Below are 15,422 nucleotides of genomic sequence, written 5' to 3'. Positions count from 1 at the left end.
ATTAAGACTAAGACCAGACAATCTCCATCCCTGGAAATACTAAGTGCACCACTCTGCCGAGGATTTTTTTATTTGGGGGTTAGGTGTTGGTCCACGGAGTTCTGGGGACCCTTATGAGTACTTGGGATGGAAACTAGTCAGCCATGAATAAAATAAAGATGTTTTCAGTGTTATTGTTGTGGCTGTTTTCTTCGCTATGTGCACGTAAAGTTCTGACCCCACTTTGCTCTGTGACCCAGTCCTTTGGATAGGTTTCCTCCAAAATGCCATCACCCCACATGCCATCACCCCACGTTCTGGGGGTGCCCCAACCCTTTTATACATGGAAGAGGGGGCATGGATACAGCCAGATACAGCTCAGAACTCCCCAAGTTGGCGTGAGGGTCTGCCATCAAGGTACTGAGGCTGTTTTGTTTGTTCATGGTTTGGGGGGCACAAACCCAAGAAAATCAGGGGTTCTCCTGGCTCTGCACTCAGAAATCAATCTGGCATCACGGTGGGTCTGTATGGAGAGCCAAAGAAAGCATCAGGGTCCTGTGACTGCAAGGCAAAAGCGCTAACCTCTCTGCGCCCGCTGTATAGGCCCAAACGGCTTGCTTGATCCTTAATGATCCTATACTTATCATTGAAGCAAAGAAAGGGGCTGGAAATCTTAAGTGTGGGAAAATAGAGCCGCGGTTGTTCCAGTGAGTAGCCACAAGATGGTGCTGTGAGCATTTTCGTCCCTCCCAAGGTTCGTTTCCCTAAGAATTTTCCACCCTTGGCTTTGCTTCAATGTTAAGTATGGGGTCATTAAGGATCAAGCAAGCAACTTCCACAGGTGCAGCGGTAGGAGAGCCGTGTGGTTGCTTGTCTTTCACGTGAGTGACCAGGGTTCAATTCCTGCCTTCAGACCTCCATGGGGTACATAGTTGAATCTCCTCTGGGGATTCAGATGGGTTGCTCCAGCTTGGTCTCTGGACAACGAGGGGTGCAGGGGATTGATCCCGGTCTGGAATGAGCAAGCCAAGGTTATTTTCTTTTTTCTTTTTTCTTTTTTGCTTTTTGGGTCACACCCGGCGATGCACAGGGGTCATTCCTGGCTCTACACTCAGGAATTACCCCAGGCGGTGCTCAGGGGACCATATGGGATGCTGGGAATCGAACCGGGGTTGCCTGCGTGCAAGGCAAACGCCCTACCCGCTGTGCTATTGCTCCAGCCCTAAGCCAAGGTTATTTTCTTTTATTTTTTGTTCTCTTCACTCTAAGCAAGAAAACTTCTGAACCCACTTTGCTATATCTGTGACCAAGCCGTTTACAAATGTTTCCTGTTATGGGCAACCCACACCCCATCATTGCACAGTATGAGGGTGCCCCAACTCTTCTAAAAGGAGGAGGGGGCATGGAAGAAGATACAACACAGAACCCCCAAAGCCGGGTGAGGGAATTAGCCATCAAGGGACTGAGGGGACTTTGTTTTTAGTTTCTTGTTCGTTCGTTCGTTTGTTTATGGTTGGGGCCACACCCAGAGATGCTTAGGGGACACTTCTGGCTCTGCACTTAGGAATCGCGCGGGGCACGACTGGGGCATCATATGGGGAGACAACAGACAGATGACGGTCCTGTGAAGGGAAAGGTAAGGGTTCTAACCCCCTCAACTGAAACTGCACCGGCCGAAGCTGCGTACTTGATCCTTAATGACCCCATACCTAACACTGAAGCAAAACCTAGGGAGAAAGTTTTTAGAGAAACGTCCCTGGGGAGCAACGGAAACGCTGCACAGCGCCGTCTCGTGGCGTTTCGGTGGAACTGCACGGCCCGACTTTTGCCATGCTTAAGATTTCCAGCCCATTTCTTGGCTTCAATGTTAAGTATGGGGTCATTAAGGACCAAGCAAGCCTCTTGGGCCTATGCAGCGGGAGCAGAGTGCTTAGGGATCTTTCCTGCAGTCACAGGACCCTGGTTCTTTGTTTGACTCTGCATATAGTCCCACCATCATGGTGGACCGATTCCTAATTCAGAAGGAACCTGATTCTCCTGATTCAGAAGAACCGCTGAGTGTTGCTGGGTTTGTCGCCCCCAAACCATGAACAAACCAAATAAAAGCAAAACAGCATCAGAGCCTTGATGACGGATTCCCTCACTTCAACGTGGGGGTTTATGAGCGCTATCTTGCTGCATCCATGCCTCCTCTTCTTTGTAGAAGAGGGTTGGGTCAACCTCAGAATGTGGGAGATGGCATGTGGGGTTGAATGGAACAGGAAACCTTTCCAAAGGGCTGGGTCACAGACAGAGCAAAGTAGGTTCAGAATTCTTCTTGTTCAAAGTGAAGAGAACAACTCCAAAGAGTTGTCCTCCTAAAAAACTCCTCGGTGCCAGAGCTCTAGTAGTGCGGGTAGGGCATATGCCTTGCACGCAACCGACCCGGCATCCCATAGAGTCCCCAAGTACTGCCAGGAGTCATTCCTAAGTGCAGAGCCTGGAGTAACCCCTGGGCATAGTTGGGTGTGACCAAACTATGCAAAGGACATAAAGGAAAGAGAAAAGCAGTATCTCTTTTTTATGTATACAAAAATGGAGCCATCAGAAGGTTTAGCTTTACAGGTCAGTGTCTGATGTGAAGGTATTTGTGACGAACGGGGAAGAAGAGCACAAAGGTGAGGTTTAGGGTTAACCAAGGATGGGAGTGACGGATGGAACTGGGAGAGCCTCAGGAGCACTGCAGTGGGCGTAATTCAATTAACCTAAGTTCCCTGCAGTAGGAGAAAGGACAAACTGATGTTAAACCTAAAACGCTTGAACTATAATCCAACAGGGGAGCCAAATGTGCCAGGGATGGAACCCCAGCCACGGTGCTCTAGCTTCAGGCTATCTTGAATATTTCTCTTAATAAGTGCTTGACTCATTATTCATCAATGCCTTACTTGCAGGCCTCTTTTTATACCTATAAAAGGTGGGGTGGCATGGGGGGCACTGGCAAGAAAGGACTTCCCACCGCAAAGGGGTGCTTGGTGGAAACCATTTAAGAAACTGGTGAAGGTGGAGCAGTATTGCCAGCAAAGCACTCAACTTGCATGCGGCCGACTCTGGTTAAAAACCGGCACCCGATAGGGTGGTGTGCAGGGGCCAACAAGGAGTGATTCCTGAGTGCAGAGCCATAAGTCAACCCTGAGCACTGCCAGGGGTGAGCCCACCCACCAAAAATAAAAATAGAGGTCCCCTATTAATAGCATAAAGGCCGACACTACTCAGTCCCTGCACTAGTTTTGCACACTGGTTTTGCCTTTTGCAGTCATTCCCGAGATGGTCACTCCCGCACCCTCCTGCCCTCCCCAGGCCACTCCTCTCTCACTTCTGTCTCCGCTTCTGCCTTTGCTGCTGGTCACCAGCGTCAGGGCACATCCGCTTCTCTCCAAAACCATTGCAGGAATCATTGCTCATGAACCCTGTGGTGCTGTCTTCACTGAACAACTTATTCTTCAAGACACCTCCAAGAGCACCACTGGCTTTTCCACAAACAGAAACCTCTGGGACAAGCAGGAAGACAATTCAGTCCTGCAAGTAGACTCTAGGGAAGGGCAGAGCGATAGGACGGAGGGGAGGGCGCGTGCCTTGGACACAGCTGACCTGGGTTCACTCCCCGGCACCCAACTGGCTCCTCTGTGCAATGCCAGGCATCAGCCCTGAGCATCACCAGGGGTGAAAACCAAAGAAAAAAGATTTGTGGAAACAAACAAACAAAAAACTAGAATAGGCCTTATGCCGCTGTTTTGCTACAACAGAAATGGAAGCAGCAGCCTTGAACAAGGTGGGTCAGATACCCGCACCCTACAGTGTCCCCTCAACATGGACAAGAGTATTCCTGAGCACAGGGTCAGGTATCAGCCCCGAGCACCTCTGGGTGTGGGCCCCATGCCCCCAGGAAGAAGCTCCAAGGTAGCACAGTGCCAGGCATGCTCCTGGCCCCGAATATAATCCTGGGCACCACCTCCCTCACCCAGCATTGCCGGGTGCAGCCTGGGGCCCCGAACACTGGGGGAACCAACCAGCACCGTTAGGGTCACACAAGACCACAGGTGCTGGCAGTGGCCCTGACACCCTGCTCCATCCCCGTGTGGCCCCAAACCAGAGAAAAGGCAGTTAACGCGTGAACCTGTCTGCCTGCCCGGGAAAGCGCTGCACCTGGGCCAGGGTGCCCAGACACAGGCCCCTCCTTCCCGGCAGCCCCGTTCTGTGGCTTTGTCAGGAATGGGGGCAGTGGGTCCGTGCCCTGAGCTGCGGGGAGGGGTCGCGCCTCAGCCTCACCCACGAAGGCCAGGTGCCTGCAGGCCTCCAGCATCACGTCTCTGTACAGGCACCTCTGGGCAGGGTCCAGCAAAGCCCACTCGGCCCGCGTGAAGTTCACAGCCACGTCCTCACAGGATACCGACTCCTAAATCATACACAGAAGCCAATCAGTAAGACCCCTCTGCATCCCCGGGGAGCAAGGGGCACTCAGAGGGGCGACAGTAGGGTCCTGGGTTCTATGTTAAACCCCTGGGTCCCTGCGGGAAACACCGGGATGTGTGTGAAATGCAATGGTCAGGTGGCAAGTGCTGTTAGCCACAAGCCACGACAGTGCCCAGCACAGACACGTATGGACAACTCTGAGGGGTCTTTCAAAAAGGGACGGGGATGGAGCAAAAGCACCGCAGGGATAACACTTACCTTGCATGCAGCAGACTCAAATTTGATCCCCGCCATCCCCTAGGGTTCCCCACCACCTCCTGGAGTGATCCTCAAGGACAGAGCCAGGGAATCGGAGTCTGAATAAGCCCTGAGCATCACTAAGTGTGATCCAATAAACAAAAACGAGGTGGGGGGGTCAGGGGGGTCTGACAAACCAACAGCGGCCTGCTCGAGACTAGCCTTCCCCTTTAACGCCCAAAAATTGGTGGGAGGAACCTCAGTGCTTCATGTAGAAAACCCACTTCACATTGCAAAGATCAAGACCAAGGTTCCCGTGACACACTGATGCCTAAGAAGAAGCTTCTGGGCCACTCCTCAGACCCCCAGGAGAGTCGCTGCTCAGACAGCTGCTCCTGGTGACCCCGCAGGATTCCTTAAAGGCGTGAGAGGAGCAGGGCTGTCTGTGGATGCAGGAGTAAATGGCCTAACAAAGGTTCCTGGAGAGACTTGCCTATGGGGCGGGGGCAATGGCACATGGGGAAGATTGCTGGACTGGCACACACAGGATCCCTGACATTCCATAGGGTCCCCCAAGAACCACCAGCCGTGATCCTGAACACTGCCGGTTGTGGCCCCCAAACCAAAAATAATAAATCACCAATGGTCAATGATTCACTGGGGTTCTGAGCTGTATCTTCGTTCATCCCCCACGTCCTTGTAGAAGAGCATTGGGACACCCTCAGAATGTGGGGTGATGGGGTGTGGGTTGCCATAACAAGAAACATTCAAAGGGCTCGGTCACAGACATCGCAAGGTACACCTGTCTAAGCTGCGTGCTTGATCCTTAATTAGCCCATACCTGACACTGAAGGTGGAAAATTCTTAGAGAAACGAGCCTGGGGAGGGACGGAAATGCCCACAGTGCCATCTCGTGGCGTTTCGGTGGAACTGCAATGACTAGACTTTCCCACGCTTAAGATTTCCTGCCCTTTTCTTTGCTTCAACGTTAAGTATAGGGTCATTAAGGATCAATCATTAAGGATCAAGCAAGCCTGGGCCTCTGCAGCTGGAGCGGAGCGGTTAGGGCTCTTGCCTTGCATTCATAGGACCGAGTCCATTCATAGATAGGCTTCCCATACAGTTCTCCAGTCACACCAGAGTGATTCCTGAGGGTAGAGCCAGGAGAACCCCCTCAGCATATTCGGGTGTGTCCCCAACCATAAACAAACAAGCAAGAAAAATTCAAACAAAGCAGCCTGTTCCTTGAAGGCGAATTCCCTCACACTAATCAGAGGGATTCTGAGCTGTATCTTTGTCCGTCCACCACGTCCTTGTATAAGAGGCTTGGGGGACCCTCAAAATGTGGGGTGTTGGGGTGTGGGGTTGACTGCAACAGGAATACTTTCCTAAGGGCTGGGTCAGAGACATCCCAAGGTGAGGTTTTCTTGAGTGAAGAGAACAAAAAATAAAAGAAAATAACCTTGCCTTGCTCGTTCCATACTGGGATCAAACCTCTGCACCTCTTGTTGTCCAGAGACCAATCTGGGGCAACCCACCGAACCCCCCAGAGGAGACTCAGCTGTGTACCCCACAAAAGTCTGAAGGCAGGAATCGAACCCTGGTCAACAGCGTGAAAGAAAAGCACCCACATGGCTCTCCTACCGCTGCAACTGTGGAAGCTGCATGCTTGATCCTTAATTAAACCCGGCTTTCCCACACTTAAGATTTTCAGCCCTGAAAAAAAATAAATAAAAATTAAAAAATATATATTTCCAGCCCTGGACACACACAGAAATCTCGGACCCAAGCAACTTGCGGCAGAGATGGCCTGGGACTTTGCAATAGGCCTTCTCTGCTGGGCCACTCCAGACGGGGGCAGGTGCCGGCTCACCACCTGCCCTCTAAGAGCTCCAGTGGTCGCCATTTTCTAGAAGCCAGCAAGAAGGACCAGCTCCCACGTGGCCACGATCCAGAGACACACAGAAATCTCGGACTCGAGCAACTTTCGACAGCGATTTCTTCAGACCGTAATTATTAAGATCTTAGAATTCCTAGATTGCGCGGCCACTCTTGCGGCCGTGCAACACTATATTATACCTATAACAAGCAACCAAAACACATTGTCTAGCAATTGTATTTTCTGAAGGTATGAGGGGTGGTATGACTGGTCTCGAAATAATCGAAAGAAACTAAAATAGAGAAAGAATACTTTGCAAATTATCTGCCACACAGGCAAGGGGGGGTGTGGAATGCGGGGGGGAGAATACTGGGGATTTTGGCGGTGGAAAATGTGCACTGGTGAAGGGATGGGTGTTTGATGACCATATGATTGAAGTTCAAACATGAAATTTTTGTTATTGTATCTCATGGTAAATTAATTAAAAATAATTTTTTTAAATGAAAAGATTTCCAGCCCTTTTCTTTGCTTCAATTTCTTTTTTCTTTTTGGATCACACCTGCCAATGCACAGAGGTTACTCTTGGCTCTGCACTCAGGAATCACCCCTGGAAGTGCTCAGAGGACCATACGGGATGCCGGGAATCGAACCCAGGTCGGCCGCGTGCAAGACAAATGCCCTACCCGCTGTACAATTGCTCCAGCCACTTCTTCGATGCTCTTGAAGGCATTTCACGCTGCTCTCTTCCTCCTGCGCAGTTCTGGTGCCAAGTTGTTCCTCATGTTGAGTTCTCGACCCAGGCACATATAGCTGCTGCATTCGGAGATGTTCGTTCCATTGAGAGAAAATGGAGCGTTTGTTTTTCATGAGCATTGTCTTGTTGAGGTTCAGCTACAATCTGACCTTTCCACACTCGCGGTCGAAGTTGGCCAGCATTTGTGCTGCTTGGCTAATGTTTGGCCTTATGAGAACGATGTCATTAGTGAAGTGGAGGTGGTGTAGTTGCCAATCGTCTATCTTCACTCCCATTTCTTCCCATTCCAGTCATCACATGATGTTCTCGAGGGTGGTACTGAAGGGTTTCGATGAAATGGTATCACCCTGCCGAACCCCTCTCTTTATGTCAATAATCACTTCCTTGTAGAATGGTGAGATCCTGGTGGTGAATCAGTAATACAGCTCACGGAGGATCTTGATGTACTGAGTTTGAACGTCCTGTTGGCTAGGGCATCAATGACTGCTTCAGTCTCAACAGAATTGAAGGCCTTCTTTAAGTCAATGAACGTTAGACAGAGTGGCATCTTGAACTCTCGTGAAACTTCAATGAGTTTTGTCACTGTGTGGATATGGTCAATTGTGCTGAATCCTTTTAGGAACCTGGCTTGCTTGCATGATTGTCCTTCTAGTGTTCTGCCTATTCTATTCAGGATTACATGAGTGAACAACTTGTAGATGACAGACAGCAGACAGATTGGGTGATAGTTGCCGATATCATGGATGTCTCCCTTCTTGTACAAAAGAATGGTCCTGCTGGTTTTCCAGTGGGACAGAACCTTGCATTCAGACAGGTAGCATGTGAAGAGTCTAGCCAGTGTATTGATGAGTGCTGGCGGCAGATTCTTCAGGTGTTCGGGTCTGACCTTGTCTGGACCGGGTGCTGTACGCGTCTTTACCAACAAAATGGCATGTTGGATTTCGGAAGGGAGGACGTTGAGAATGATATACCCATCCTGCGGAATTTGGTATGTGGGCAGGTGGACATGGCTGTTGAAGAGATCCGAGTAGAAGTTGTGAATAATCTTCTCCATTGCCTTTCTGGAAGATGTGATAGATCCATCAGGACATCAGAGGGCAGTCATCTTGGTCTTGTAGTTGGCGAAGGACAGGTGAGCATTGTGAATACTTTTCCTGGCTTCTGCTGCATTGGCCAACACTGCTGCTATTCTCTCTTTGAGGTCTTCCTTTATCACTTAGAGAAGTGACAGCCTTGTGAGCTCGGATATTAGCTTGTGGTTGCCTGAGGCTCGTGCCAAACCACGTTGACAAAATGAACTCGAGAGTTTCCAAAGACAGGCATCTATTTGTGGCTTTTTCACTCTTGGCATTCTTCAAACAGTCATGGAGATGCTGAACCAGTCGATCATATTCCTTGTCAATGTTGTTGAGGGTGGTATCTTCCCACGTTGCCGCAATAGTGCCAAAAGCTCCCAGTTGGTGGTCATTCTGGGAGTTGCCTTCTTAGACTTAAATTTTGCAGATCTTTCTCCCCGCTCTGCAAAGTAGAATTTTACACGAAGGAGATGGTGGTCCAATCCTGTTTGGAATTTTGGGACAACAGCGACATCGGTCAGGCAAAACCTGAATATGATGTGGTCAATTTCACTGTGGAACTGTCCACCGGGAGACTCCTATGTCCAGCGTTTAGATTTGGCCTTCTGGAACTGTGAGTTACCATGGATGGTTTTGGTCGACATGATGAATTCAGACAGTCTCTCACCCTGATTCCCTGATTGTTCCATTCTAGGCCATGGGTCCTGATGTGGAGTTCTTCAGGCGACCTTCTTGGACCTATCTTGGCATTAAAATCACCAACAATGATCTTGTAGAAGGTGTGGTCTTCTTTATAGAACTTCTCCAGTTCCATGTAGAACCTCTCAATTTCTTCTTCATTGTAGTTGGATGTTGGTGCGTAGATGACAAAGATTGAAACTGCAGGTAGTGAGCCACATCTATTCAAGCGTAATCGTCTGATTTGGTTGTTAGGCATTCAAATGAATCAATGCTCATGGCCAAGTTTGTGTTGACAAGGACACTGACACCACTGATGCCTCTGTTGTCGCATGTTCTGAGGAACAATTCTTCTCCAGAGTTGAAAATGGCATGATGTGATTGATGTCTTCAAATTTCGGTCAGACCAATGATGTCGTACTTGATCTTCTGCGCTTGCACCAACAAGTCCTCGATGGATGCTTCTGATGCCAGTGTACATGCCTTGAAAATCGACAATCATTTTAGTCTTTCTTCGTTTTGGCAGTCTAGTTCGTCCCTGAGATTTTTTCAGCCTCTCTTTGCTCATCTTTCTTAATGTATTGGGGGCTCTTTCAGTGTCAGGTGAATGGGGCTGATTGTTGTTACTGTTGTTGGCATATCGAATACGCCACAGGTAGCTTGCTAGGCTCTGCCATGTGGGCAGAATACTCTCGGTAGCTTGCCGGGCTCTCTGAGAGGGACGGAGGCTTTTAAGGCAGCCTCCAATCGCCCTTAGAGGTGTTACCATGGTTCACACCATATTTGAACCCCATCAAATATGGTGAGGGAATAATGGGTATTAAGTGTCTTATGGTGTGTCTGGAGAGGTCCGAAGAGCAGCCTGGAGCATAGCGGTAGGTAGGTAGTGGAGGTTGTGGGGGTTGGCCAGTGAGGTATTTATCTGGCTTGAGTAGGGTGGGGCGCCTGGGTTTGGCCCCCTCCCTAAGGTGCCGGAGATTGGAGGAGGCAGACAGACGATCTTGTTTCCAGGTCTCATTGAGCCTAGAGTCCAAGGTCGCAAAGTTCTACTTACCTGGTTCGGTGGGGCTTCACTCGTGCGTGAGGTTTGGCCCAAGTGTCCGGAGAGTGGCCTGAAATGTGATGGTGGCTGGGTAGTGGAGGTAGTGGGGGTTAGCCGGTGAGGTATTTATCTGACTTGAGTAGGGTGGGGCGTCTGGGTTGGCCCCCTCCCTAAGGTGCTGGAGATATAAATAATGTAGGAGTACTGCTGATAATGTAGGAGTACTGCTATTCAGCCACTCATTAAGCTGATTGAATTGGGCATGAACTCCACATTACCTTTTTTTTTTTTAATTGTATCATCGTGAGATAGAGTTACAAAACCTTCATGTTTTAGATTTAGCTATACAATGATGGAACACCCATCCCTCCACCGGTGCACAATCTCCACCACCCACATCCCAGTCCTCACCCTGCCACTATGGTAGACAATTTCCCCAATACTCTCTCTCTAATTTTGGGCATTATGTTTTGTTCAAAATTTCGCACCACCATTCAAGCCAACCTGCCAGGGGAATATGCTAAACAAGTTATTTTTTATTGCTCATTTTGAATATCATGAGAGCTCATGTGGCTGAGATTGTAAATATAATTTTCTAGATTATAAATGGTTGGGTCCTAGAGACATCTCTGTATGGCACTAACCCATTTTGGGATTCAATTGGGCCAGGGTTATTGGTACGCTAAGATGGCACCGGAGGCACATTGTGGGCATGACAGTCTGTTAGGTGGGCAGGTACCCGGGGAGGGACAGCCCGGGTCCTCTGCCGCCATGCGGCCTGAAAATTCAGTCCTGGAACCCGCATACCTGGGCCTTGCTTGTGGAAGCTCTTGGTCACCAGGATTTCATATGGAGTAGGCGTGGAGACTGCACCTGTCGCATCTGGGATGCCCTGGTGAAATTGGCCCATTATAGGGCCCAGAGACATCGCCGGCGCTGTGGTGTCTTCCAGGACTCGCTGCTGTGTCTCTGGGCCAGGGCTGTTGGTGTGCAAAGATGGCACTTGGAGGCAAATTGTGGGCATGACAGCCAATCTGTTGGGTGGGCAGAGACCGGGGAGGGACAACCCGAGTCTTCTGCCACCATGCGGCCTGGAGGTTCAGTCCTGAAACCCGCATGCCTGGGTCTTGCTTGTGGAAGCTCTTGGTCACCAGGATTCCATCTGGAGTAAGTGGGGAGAGCTCACCTGCTCCATCTGGAGTGCCCCAGTGAAATTGATTCATTATGGGGCCCAGAGAGATCTCCGGCGCTGTGGTGTCTTCCAGGACTTGCTGCTGTGTCTCTGGGTCTCTGTTGGTGCGCTAAGATCCACATTACAAAATGTGCAACAGAATGTTCATCGCAGCACTGTTTACAATAGCCAGAATCTGGAAAAAACCCGAATGCCCAAAAACGGATGACTGGTTGAGGAAGCTTTGGTACATCTATACAATGGAATACTATGCAGCTGTTAGAAAAAAGGAAGTCAAGAATTTTGTAGTTAAGTGGATGGGCATGAAAAGTTTCATGCTGAGTGAAATGAGTCAGAAAGAGAGAGACAGACATAGAAAGACTGCACTCATCTATGGTATATAGAATATCAGAGTGGGAGACTAATACCCAAGAACTGTAGAAATAAGTACCAGGAGGTTGACCCCATGGCTTCGAGGCTGGCCTCACGTTCCGGGGAAAGGGCAACTCAGAGAAGCGATCACCAACTACATTGTAGTCGAAGGCCATGTGGGGGAAGGGAGTTGCGGGCTGAATGAGGGCTAGAGACTGAGCACAGCGGCCACTCAACACCTTTATTGCAAACCACAACAGCTAATTAGAGAGAGAGAACAGAAGGGAATGCCCTGCCGCAGTGGCAGGGTGGGGTGGGGGGGAGATGGGATTGGGGAGGGTGGGAGGGACGCTGGGTTTACGGGTGGTGGAGAATGGGCACTGGTGAAGGGATGGGTTCCCGAACTTTGTATGAGGGAAGTATAAGCACAAAAGTGTATAAATCTGTAATTGTACCCTCACAGTGATTCTCTAATTAAAAATAAATAAATTATAAAAAAAATGTGCAACAGATTATATTTTGGTGAGGTCCATCCTGAGATGGTGGAATCAGGCTGAGGGTATGGCAGCAATTTTGAATTGTGGAAGCAAATGGCTGCCGGAGGCTCTGCTTGGGTGGGCACAGGCCAACCTGTCCCCCTCCAATTTACCCCGGTCTGTTCAGTCATGCATGGGTCTGAGCTTTTCTGCGGCTTTTGATCCCTTTCGGAATTTATTTAGGGGTCTCTGAAGCAAGTCTGTAGCGATAGCACAGCGGGTAGGGTATTTGCCTTGAGCGTGGCAGGCCCGGGTTCAATTCCTCCATCCCTCTCGAAGAGCCCAGCAGGCTACCGAGAGTATCCTGCCTGCACAGTAGAGCCTGGCAAGCTACCCGTGGCATATTCAATATGCCAAAAAAAGTAACAACTCTCACAATGGAGACGTTACTGGTGCCTGCTCGAGCAAATCAATGAACAACAGGATGACAGTGCTACAGTGTTCTGATGCAAGGCCAGCAGTAGAGCTTACAGGGTGGTGCTGTAAATATAATGTTTTGGTCCAGAGGAGTGCAGCTCATGGTTTGTGGGGATGACTGCCAGTGCTTTCATGTGTATTGGGAAGTGGGGGGAGATAGCCCACTCCAACTCTGAGAAAGTCTGGAGATTTTAGTCACAAAACCCGCATACCAGAATTTTCAGCAGATTATATCTTGGTGAGGTCGTCCATCCTGAGACAGTAAAGTATGACAGCGATTTTGGATTGTGGAAGCAAGCGTCTGCTGGGGGCTCTGCTTGGGCCATGGGGTCAATCCGCTCCCCTCTGATTTACCCCAGTCTGATCAGCCATGTGCAGGTCTGAGATTAACTGTGCCTTTTGATCTCTTTTGAGATTTATCTATGAGTCTTTGAAACAGGGTCAACAAATGAGCTTGTATAGCTGGACCAGAGGTGGTTTGTGGGTGTGGCTGTGACATACCTAACTTTTGGCCATTTAATTTCTTGGCAAATTTGGTCCCAAGTTGTTGGGGTCTGGCCAGAGGCACAGTGACAATTTTGGGGTATAAGGAAGACTGAAGGCACCATCAGGCTGCTGATGCACTTGCCTGGCAGGTACAGGTTGACCTACTGGTGGCACCATACCTCCCGGGAGAATTTTTAAAGATTGATTTTTCGGGGGTCACATCCAAAGGTGTTCAGGACTGACTCCTGGTTCTGTGGTCAGGGATCCCTTCTGTAGGTGCTCAGGGAAACAATCTTCGAGTAAGAGTAGAGGATCCTGGCAAAGGGGACAACACTCAGAATTAAAGGTACCATATACATCACCACGTTATTAAGGAAGGTGTTGGAGCAGGCAAGTTGGAACATCTGATTGAGTTCGCAGAAGTGTGGGATTTCCACAAGTGGGCTGAATGACATAAGCAGCAGCATTAATATTTGCACCAGGGAGTCCAGGGCACTTATCGGCCAGGATGCTGTGACTAATAGCCCACAACATAGGGAGTTCCTGATGATTGTGTAGTGTAGGGGGTGGCAGATGGCCATGAAGTGGTCATAGGCCATCACGGTCAGAAGAAGGTTGTCCACTAAGGCAAAGTGCACGACAAAAGTGATTCCTGAGCACAGAGTCAGGAGTCAGTCCTGAGAACCACTGGGTGTGGCCCCCAAACAAGACAAATTAATACGAGAATGGCAGATACAAAAATGAAAATCGTGTTCTCAGAATTTCCTCTAATCAAAATTGTTTATTTGATAAATATAATGTTTTGGTCCAGAGGAGTGCAGCTCATGATAATCCTCTTAGCTAAAGGAAAATGATTGGACAGGATGTTATTTGAGAAAAGTTCTATTAAAAAATTCATGCTCTCATTGGGCAAATGAGAATTTCTTGACTATTTTTGATCTGTGGTTGGAAAAACACATTAGAGTAGGAAAACCACACCAGTCTGGGGGAGGGGATGTTGGCTATCAAAGAGAATAAGAAATAGTTGAATTATGAAGAATAAGATGAGAAGTGGAGGTAGAAAAGGTCAAGATTCTAGGAAATGAATGTAAGGAGAAAGCTTTATTCCCTCTGTGAGACCGAGAACAATTTCTGAGGTTTATCTCGTCATCCCTGAGTCAACTGTCCTTTGTGTAGCTTTTTTACAAAGAAAGATTTCAGGGCCTTCTTGATGTCCTTGTTCCTGAGGCTGTAGATGAAGGGGTTCAGCATGGGGGTGACCACCGTGTACATCACCGAGGCCGTTGAAGTTGAGTGGGAGCTGTGGGTGGCTGCAGAGCTGAGATACACTCCGAGGACCGTACAGTAAAACAGGGAGACCACGGAGAGGTGAGACACACAGGTGGAAAAAGCCTTATACTTGCCCTGAGCCGACGGGATTTTCCGGACGGTGGAAACAATCTTCGAGTAAGAGAAGAGGATCCCGGCAAAGGGGCCAACGCCTAGAATTAAAGCTGCCATATACATCACCACGTTATTAAGAAAGATGTCAGAGCAGGCAAGTTGGAGCATCTGATTGAGTTCGCAGAAGAAGTGTGGGATCTCCACGCGTGGGCAGAACGACACCCGCAGCAGCATTAAGATTTGCGTCAGGGAGTCCAGGGCACTTATCAGCCAGGATACTGTGACTAATAGTCCACAGCGTAGGGGGTTCATGATGACCGTGTAGTGTAGGGGGTGGCAAATGGCCACGAAGCGGTCATAGGCCATCACGGTCAGAAGAAGGTTGTCCAGCACGGCAAAGAGTATGACAAAATAGATCTGGGTGACACAGCAGGCGTAGGGGATGAGCCTGCTCTGGGTATGAATGTTCTGCAGCATCTTTGGGACGATGGAGGAGACAAAGCCAATATCCACGGCAGACAGGTTGGTGAGGAAGAAGTACATGGGGGTTTGAAGGTGACGGTCGGAGACAACAGCCAGAATGATGAGCAGGTTCCCCAGGACAGCGACCAGATACATGAAGAGAAAAACTCCGAACAGGACAGGCTGCAGGCTTGGGTCATTTGACAAGCCCAGAAGAATAAAGTCTGAAATCTGTGTCTCATTGCATTGGTCCATGGGGTGGAGGTAACTTTGGAGAAAGAGGGAAATAACACAATCACGTTTAATCCAGACTTTATTATTCCTATCATTAGCATGCTTTGCAGGCAAGTCATGAATAGATTCTGGCTAGGCCTGCTCCTCTGGAAATTGTGTGTGTGCAGTTTGGGATGTGAAGGTACAGTCCAAATACTTCTGTGATTGTACAAATATTAATTGGAGACTCTGAAAAAGATTCCCAGCCCCCCCCCAATCCTCACGGAG

At 49.2% G+C, this 15,422-nt stretch overlaps 1 protein-coding gene across 1 annotated transcript; it reads right to left on the bottom strand.

Annotated features, from left to right (window-relative positions):
• Positions 1-14,222: 14,222 nt before the first annotated feature.
• On the bottom strand, positions 14,223-15,176 carry LOC101547268 (olfactory receptor 7A17-like). Its single transcript, XM_004619457.2, has one exon. The coding sequence runs from the start codon at positions 15,174-15,176 to the stop codon at positions 14,223-14,225; it is 954 nt and encodes a 317-aa protein (XP_004619514.1).
• Positions 15,177-15,422: the final 246 nt, after the last annotated feature.

The sequence above is a fragment of the Sorex araneus genome, chromosome 2 (assembly GCF_027595985.1).
Source record: "Sorex araneus isolate mSorAra2 chromosome 2, mSorAra2.pri, whole genome shotgun sequence".
NCBI classification, from domain to species: Eukaryota; Metazoa; Chordata; class Mammalia; order Eulipotyphla; family Soricidae; genus Sorex; species Sorex araneus.
This window is presented reverse-complemented; position numbering and strand designations above follow the sequence as displayed.

Excerpts from the sequence above, each read along its gene's own strand:
- LOC101547268 (XM_004619457.2), bottom strand. The coding sequence starts at position 15,176 with ATGGACCAATGCAATGAGACACAGATTTCAGACTTTATTCTTCTGGGC.